Here is a 9,095-nt window from a genome sequence, read left to right as displayed (position 1 = left end):
ATTTCAGCTTAACGATATTGGAGAGTTTCAAGTAGAATAGGAAGCAAGCATGTTGAATTTAGTTGGATGGTGGTATTCCCCAGTCCATTTAACTCTACAGCATTGTACTGACCCAGTCGTCCTCGTTTTTCCAGTTACTTACTAGGAATTACAAGGTCCTCGCAAAGCATGCGATAGATAAAGGCATTCCTTGTATCATTATTTATACCTAGAATTCATTATCTAAAAGAATGAAGCTCTCGCTTTGTTTTCCCTTTCCTGACACTCCTTGATATAAGGTCACAGATTTGCTTTGCACCACCTGCAGTAGCTGTCCTTTGAAGCCCACCCTTGAAAACTATACAGAAACCAGCTGGTGGGATTTTCGATCTCCCAAATGTTCAAACCTCATATCCAAACATGCTTCATTTTCCAACTCCCCCCTACTTAAGCCTCCGCAGCATGACCATCCAGTTGGGATGTATGTGTGGAAATCTGGTGGAATTACGCAAGGGGCCCAAGCTGGGACTGACGTTGTGTTAGAAAGCAGCAAATGATGCTCAAAATATCACGATAGCCTAAAAAACGCAACCAAGTCAAGTGGTCATTATTGAGTAATTCCTCTACATGGATAAGGTATGAATACCTTCCCTAGCATTATCCTGAGATTAATTTGAATTAATTCATTTGTAATTTGTAATATCTATATCTATATCATCTATCTCTCTGTCTATCTATCTATCTATCTATCTATCTATCTATCTATATAAACCCCCCCCCCCCCCACACACACACACACACATATATATATATATATATATATATATATATATATATATATATATATATATATATATATATATATAGAGAGAGAGAGAGAGAGAGAGAGAGAGAGAGAGAGAGAGAGAGTGTTACTACAATGTTTTACATGCCACCGATCTGGCTTTGGAGTAATGTACAGACATTGGTGCATCATTTCACCGAATCACTAGAAATTCAGTGATGCACTGTGGCAAAAATGATAATACTCAGACTATAAGTCTTATTTATTTATTCAGTGCCATTTTGACATCTTTACAAATATGATTTCAAATTACTTAAAAAATACGGACATGCTTACAGAAAATGATAATGTTAGGTGGGAACAAAATACATTAAAATAAATAAAGGAAAACGAAATCACTTCAAGATTGTCCTCGCTAAAAATTCTACCTGTACATCAAACGTTCATCGTAACAGAAATGCGAGTGGTATAGAATCCAGATATATCTGTTTTAACAAGCTTTAAAACAGAACTTCAGAGTAAATATAATACAACTTATTCCTGTGTATCCTACAGTATATTACAACAGTTTTATTGAGACATGTCCTTAACCTCCAGTGATAAAGTAGAGCATCAGGCAAGAAATTAATCATCCTTGAATGAACCACTTTGAATTTATAAGGTAGGCATGATGTTCCTTTTGAAGCAAGAGTACAGTGTGTGTGTGCTGGGATTTGGCCTACCAGATGGGTCTGATTAATGCTTCCTATGCCTACAAATGTGTTCTTTCACTTTAACCTAAGAGGCATTTTAGCAGGTTTCCTATGAAGACGTTGAAAGTTGACACTGTCTCATGGGTGAACAGCTGTGTCTCGTACTGTATATACAACCTTGTCAAAGCAAACATCTTAACTGGCCTGGAATTTTGTGGATGTTAGATGACTCACTACTCATATACAAGAGTATTGTATATAATAAACAAAGGGAAAAAAAGAAAGAAAATTAAATCAACAGTATAGTAAGTAAAGAAACCGAAGGAAAAAAAATCATCATTTACTTTGCATAGTTTTTACATTGATAAAAGTCATTGGTCATTTGAGTTTTCAAAAGAATAGCAGTCATCTTGGGCTAAGAGGACTGCCCTATTCCCTGAACTCTTTCAGAATTTCGCATGTGTTTTTATTGATCACCTCGCGCAGCCTGCGGAGCCGTCGCACACTGAACTGGCTGACAAAGCTGTCTGGCTGGAGCACGGCCATTCCGTTGTACACATCACCCATGATGATGATCTGACCGTCTGAGGTAGTGACGTTGGGACACGGGCAGTTCCAGTCCATGTTCTGCAATGTCACCTCCAAGGGTTCATTCTGCATGAACTTAAGCCCCATCTTCTCATCCTTAAGAATCTCATCCACATTGATTTGTGCCCGGCCTAAGCCTTCCTCTTCTGTCAGCTCTGTCATGTGTCCCAATATCACAAAGTCACTTTTGCAAAAGCTGGACACCATCTTGTGCTGCGATTTGCATGGCTTGCAGCGATGGTTCTTTGGATATGGGCACAAGTCCTCGCATGCCTCTTTGGTTTCAAAGTTATTGTCATTGCCTCCACAACCCCCATAAATGAAGGGTTGGCACTGATTAAAGGTGCTGCTGTAAGCCCAGCGTGGCTTATAGAACTTACAGGGGCCCTGAAGGCTGGGAAGACCACATGGGGCAGGCAGTTCAGCCTGGCAGGACAGCATGCAGGAGTCAAAGGTGTTAAAGTGGTTCTGGTTCTGATTGCAGTTACGGTAGGTGAATGTGAAGCAGCTGTTCCGCTTGCTGTCATAGTACCAACTCAGCTTTTCCCCACCACAGTCACCAGTGTCTGGCTCCTTCATGCACTCCTCAGCAGGGAAAGGAGACAGGTTCTTTGGCTTCTCCTCCTCAGCTGGGTCTCTCTGTTTCACAGAGAGTGGAAAATGGGCTTGGATTGAACCACCTGAGTTTGTAGCTGTGCAGGTGTAGACACCTATGTCATCTAGCTGTGTGCTGTAAATCACTAGCTGTCCAACATTAGTCACAACCACATTTCCCAGCACATGATTGGGTTTCATAACAATGTTCTCTTTTCCCTCCAGCTGTTTCTCCCAGGTGATCTCAGGTTTTGGCCAACCACTCACATCACATGAGAAGCTGGCTGTATCGCCCACAAACACCGACTGTTCCACTGGGCTCCCAGTTATGACTGGAGGCTGCACCTCTAGTAGGGTGGTGAGCAGTAAGGTGGTCGTTGGGAGGGCAGTGGTTCCTGGAGGTAGAGGACTAGTGTTTACAGGGTGGGACCTGCAGGTGACTACAGACAGGGAGATGCCTTTGGAGCAGGCTTCAGCATCCATGTAACACTTGTTGTAGTAGGTCATCCCGTCAGAAGCACAGGTGAAATGTGGCTCCTTTTCACAGCGATCTCTGCACTTGCATGTGGGTTGCCCATTCCAGATGTGGCACTCGGAGCCCTGCTGAGTGCACATAAACTTGTCACAGGATGCCTCATTGGATATGCTGCCAGTTCCCTTCTTCGCTGTCGCATCCATATAGCGGGCAGCTACACAGCTCCTGCTCCCACAAACATTTGAGCAGCACTTTTCAAATGCCTCGCATTCCTAAACAAACAGCATAACCAGACATTGAGTTGTTTTAAAATTCACTTTTGCAATTATTTTATTTCTTTATTCTACTCTGTTGAACCCATTATTATTATTATTATTATTATTATTATTATTATTATTATTATATTCAGTGATTGCACTTCCACTAATTGTATCGTAATATTTCTATTACATGACAATAATACTTTAATTTAGAGAAGTGTATGTACCTATGATCATCAAAATTATTCCTTCAATATATTCTTAAGACAAAAAAAAACCAACCATCATTTCCCAGAAGAAGCTTTTAAAGAACAGTTTGCATCTGAAATCAGCTCTGAAGTTGTTAGCATCTGCATATTTCTGTTTTAGAACATTGTTTTAGAACCTTTTGTATTTTTAAACACTGCTTCTTTGGATGGTCAATGGTCCTAAAGGTCCTGTAAATGGATACCGTTCTGAAAGGGAAGCTCTTGGTTGCAGGTTTCAGCAATGCAACAAAGAAACTCACCTGGTCGGTGTCGCACTCGCGGGTGCAGGTGCTCATTGCGTCCACCCACAGGTTGGGGTTCACATCGTTAGGACACAGACCTGCGTGCGAGTACGCAGCTTTCTGCAAAGCCATGCCTTTTACGCGTAACATAACCAACTCACCGGCCAAAAACAACCATATCCAGCGACGCATCTTTGCACACAAGTTAGTTATTCACGTTAAACGAAGACCTGTTGAGTTTCTGTGATGCTAATTAAAAAGATACACTAGCACTTTCAGCTGTGCCAAATATCCCAGTCATAAACGCAGGCTGAACGCAGGAAGATCTGATCGATTGAAGCGTGTAGAGAAGGAAGTTTGACGTCCCTGGTATTTATACCCTATTGTAATACCGAGTGGAACCGAATCCGACTTACAGGCTTGGACACGGGATCGCGCACAGGACAGTTATGAATGACTTCGAGGTTTATTATAGAGGCTTTAAAAAACATCTGTCCGATAGTTAGGGTTGGTACTGGGATACCTGCCTTGTGTGAGAAACGCCTGAAGCCTGTGTTAACCCTTCAGAGGGAAACCTGAGATGTGCCAAACTCGTGCGCCTTCTACAGCACCAAGGAGGGTGTCAATAATTCTGGTTTCCTTTTCACTTCAAGTGCCTGGTTTTGGGATAAATCTCACTTTAACTGTTCATTTATGTTCATTAGGTGATTGTCCTGGGTCATGGAGGGTGAGATGAAAAAAAAAAAAGAGTAGAAAAGGTAAGCAACAAGGTGACACTCTTTCTGAACATCTGTGTTAACATCTTTGTTAGCATCATCTGCCTCACTTGTCCATATATCATTATAAAATGTTCAAATTTACTATTTTTTTTCCACCCAGTTTGGTCTTGTGTCAGTTCCCAGCCACTAGCTAGGTCTCGCCCATGTCATGGCTAAGGCTATCATGTGATTCCTCTGAGACATGTGAAGGTAGTTATCTTTCTAAACTTCTAAAAAACCCTAAAACAAAACAAAAAACAACCTTTTTTGTTCTGTAACTCAGTAGTTTGAATTATGTGTTCATTTCAAATGCAACTTAAACCAAATTAGGCTAAATATCAATAGTAGCATTTCAGATATCAACATGGATCTTTTGTAACAATACAAAACAAAGGAAATAAAAGAGAGTCTACCTTCCATCATGAAAAATCATGGCATTGAAGATGTGAATTGTGTTACATATTTGTACACACCCACTTAATAATATGTTTTAGCAAATGAATATGCGTAAAATACATACAAATTCTTTACATACGATATATGGCCAAAAGTTTGTGCCGATGGACTATCTTAAGCATATATGCTTCCCGAGCATCCTGTTCCAAAGCCTTGGCCATTATTATGAAGAGTTTTATTATATTGATTTTTGTGATGTAGCTGTTGGGATTTGTGCTTAATCATATACAAGCATTTTATTGAAGTCAGGTACAGTTTAAAATTATTCACAGTTAGCTAATTTCTCCCAAAGGTGTTTAGTGAGACTGAGGTCAGGGCTCTGTGCAGCACACTTGAGTTTAATCCAACCTTGGTAAACTACGTCTTCATAAACTTTGCTTTGTTCACAGAGGCATTGTCATGTTGGAACAGGTATTGATACAGTACTTGGCCTTTTAGTATTAATAAAGACAAATCATAATACTATACCAATCAAAGACATTCTAGGCACATGTGCACTTTCAACTGTGTGTGAGATGTTTGGGGAAGGCCCACATACGGGTTTGATAGTCAGGTGTTCCCTTACTTTTACACATATAGTGGATATGTATATCATAGGTCCTTTTTCTAACATTAAAAGTGTATTAGTTTATTAGCAATTGTTATCAGACAAATTTAACCATCGTGTGTTTAAAAAACTGCCAATATACATATATACATAAGATTTCCAACAACGTGACAGATTACCGTTACCACAGTCTTTACTCCCCCCGAATGAGTTTGTGTTCTGGAATTAATTTTCTAGCCACTCTACAACTGTCCTACAGTCAAACTGTCAATTATACATTTAGTTAATATTCATTTTATTTACCAATAGTCCACATAAACTATAGTGTCAAAGAACTGAATAATTAGAATGTAAATTTAATAATTAGAAAGTAGAATGTCATAAACACTTTTTTTGTTCACTACCATATAATAAGGTAGCACATTAAAACTTTTTGACATTTCATGACTTCAAATGTTAAATTTATATGTTAATTTAAAGAGAAGTAAATGTTCTCCACTTTTATTGGATCTATATTTAGAATCATGTAATCGATGCAATGTGTGCCATGTTGATTTCAGTGACACATGAACTGAACTGACTTAGGCGGTTGTCCAGCTGCAGGATCGCGAGGACCCATTGCCGTGGCCCGGGTTTGATTCCCGGGTAGGGCGCTAACCCAGCCACTTAAGAGTTAACTCACAGTGCTGGTCCTGTGCCTGTATAAAAGCGTGAGGGTTGTGTCCGTAATCACAGATTCAAAGCTGTGCATTCAATGGGAGCTGGCAAACTCTTAGAATAACCACATAAAATGCATGTCATGCTAAGAAACCCACTTAGGTATAGATTCCTGTTCTTGTCTGACTAGAACCTATCATGGTCTTCTGCCACAGGGTGCATTCGAAGATGCTTTTCTGCTCAGCACGGTTATAAACAGTGGTTATCTGAATTCAGCTCAGATCAGAGTAGTCCGGACCCCTCTGTAATCTTACATTTATTTTCACTGTGCCTAAACAAACAGCTTTCCCATGCTTATTTCATTACAGATTTGAGATTTTGCACTACCGTAAGCTCTGAGCACAATTTTTATTTAAATAAATCTGCTTTCTCTGGCGATGAATCGAGTGACATGTCGTTTTGTTAACAGCAAACCATTTAAATTTAAAAATGCTACACAAGCTAAACGAATGTAGTATTTTGCAGGCAGCTTGAGACTGAGATGTTGATTGGTCTCATTCTTTGATGTGGATCAGCTTGTAGATCTTTTTATACGTGGTTTTGCAGCTTACAGTCAGCAGTGTTGTTTAAGCACATGAATTTAATCACTTTCTTATGACGGAGTAACAACAAAAAAGCTGTTGGTGTAAAATTTGTTCCAACGCCCCTGTGTTTGATGGAATCCACATTTTTCTACGTGGCCATATTTTTAAATAAATCATTACTAACGAACTTCAAAGTAGTTTTTGGTGGAAGGTGCTCCTGGGGGGTTTCTACCTCCTGATACCCCTCCCAGCACTAAATAGGTTCACTTTTACTGTGCCGGTTTGTGTGCCATGGATTAACTTTCATGTGAGCAAATCAAGGAGGAGATTTTTTTATAATTACTGGAAACTCGTTGTCCTCACGTACCCTCTAAGAGAAAAACAACTCATACTCTACACATCAAGGGTGTCAAATGAGGACAAAAGGAAGATTCAAGATTATAGTGCAGCACCGTAGATTCGTGATACTGATAATTCCTGAGAAAAAAATTGAATAATACTAAAACTAAAATAATAATAACATGAATCTGACTAATAGATTCACTACCTAGCTCTTAATAATGCTAATAACACTGAGATGGACTCGCATTGTCTCATCCAGGTAGCGAGAACCTTTTAAACATAATGAGAAGGAAAAAATGACAATGTAATAATCACAAGAATTCCGTTGTTATACACAGTTGTAAGTAAAAGCATGGATTGCAATTCATAAAAAAAAAAGCTAATTCTTTTCGATTCACAAATTCATTTGTTTGTATGTGATTGTGTGGTAATTAGTGTGTAAGTTTATATTTAAGTATAAAAAAATATACTAGTAGATATTACGTGACCCATGGTTTGTTTTAAGATTTGGAATAACAAATCCTGTGCTATTAATTCACCACACAATCTACCACAGCTCATAACCTGTTGAGAGCAACAAAACGTATCTTGTAGTCTGCAGGATGGTAATCGTCTCTCCTGCCTCAGACAATTATAGAGGGTTATATTAAACCTTCTCAGCCTGGAGAAATCCCAAGATGAGGACAGTGTACCCTCAGGCAGGGATAAAAATCTTTATTGGGACTGTGTGTAAATCGCTGGCATATAGAGACACAGAAAAAGCGAGGCATCTCCTTTTATGATTGATTACATAAAGAGCAGTTTTGTATGTCTCATTCTTTTACACTTCTTTTTTTGGGAGACAGCTCACCTCATCTGCCCTTTGTGGCAGCAGTGCATTCACTACAAGTTGAGTGAAAGGTTTCATTTGGCTCTAGAATTTATAAACTGTTGTCAACTTGACTGATGCAACCTGAGGCGAAACGCGGGTATGCAGCAGTTGGCTGATTATCTCTTCAAATCTCTAAAAGGGTTACAAACAAGCCTCAGATAGGTAAATGGTTTACTATAATCATTATTTATACACCGTTTTTACTTTGGGATCAAACTCTCAAGGTGTTTTATATATGTGAAAAAGATACAACAGGCAAAAGAAAGATATTAAGGAACCTACCGTCACGTCTATATTCGTTTATGCATTATAAATTCTGTATATAAAGTTATTAATATGCATGAAAAATATAGGATTTAACAGAGCCTTAATAAGAGTTTATGCTCTTATGAGTTTGTCCACTTTAAACGTTAGTTCAGAGTTTCGTGGACGACGTATACAAAAACTTCAGTCTCAAGATTAATAGAAGGTGAGTTTAAGCTGAGAAAAGTGTGTGTGATGGTCTAAACCATTTAGAAAGGACCCGTATTAATGCAGATTAGTTCAGACTGGGGTAAATTTGTGCTTTCCCAGCACAAATTTCCCAGTAAAAAGACTTTCCCAGCATTACATGTGGGGACCTAAAACAGACCTTTGTGCGATAGCAAAACTTTATATCTTATTCAAACGAAGAGTTTAGTGTACATGTTTACAGCACGTAGACTGTAGCAGCTTTTTCAGCATGATTTCATCATATAATTCACAGCTACACGGACAGCCCCAGGCAGTTTCATGTTTTAGAAGGTTTGGGTGCACAAAAAACACCATCACATGCCAGGTGTCATTCAAACCTGTTCTGAAAAGTCCAACAGCTCGTGTTTGCATAGACATAGGAATGCTGTTCAGATCTTTCAGATAACAAACGTCTGCTTTGTTTCCTTCTGAGAAATCTTGCTTTGTCACATCTTCTTAATACTTTCCCCCCTGTTCTCCTGACACTGCCAGCTGCTTGCAATGATATGTGTGGGACCAAAGCAGT

At 39.1% G+C, this 9,095-nt stretch overlaps 1 protein-coding gene across 1 annotated transcript; it reads right to left on the bottom strand.

The window, feature by feature from the left end:
* Window positions 1–1,044: 1,044 nt before the first annotated feature.
* On the bottom strand, window positions 1,045–4,362 carry wfikkn2b (WAP, follistatin/kazal, immunoglobulin, kunitz and netrin domain containing 2b). Its single transcript, XM_060890831.1, has 2 exons — window positions 3,881–4,362; window positions 1,045–3,384 (listed from the first exon to the last, which is right to left on the bottom strand). Exons 1-2 carry the CDS (start codon window positions 4,052–4,054, stop codon window positions 1,885–1,887), a joined length of 1,674 nt encoding a protein of 557 aa, XP_060746814.1. The 5' UTR covers window positions 4,055–4,362; the 3' UTR covers window positions 1,045–1,884.
* Between the last annotated feature and the right edge of the window lie 4,733 nt (window positions 4,363–9,095).

The sequence above is a fragment of the Tachysurus vachellii genome, chromosome 2, assembly GCF_030014155.1.
Source record: "Tachysurus vachellii isolate PV-2020 chromosome 2, HZAU_Pvac_v1, whole genome shotgun sequence".
Taxonomy (NCBI): Eukaryota; Metazoa; Chordata; class Actinopteri; order Siluriformes; family Bagridae; genus Tachysurus; species Tachysurus vachellii.
This window is presented reverse-complemented; position numbering and strand designations above follow the sequence as displayed.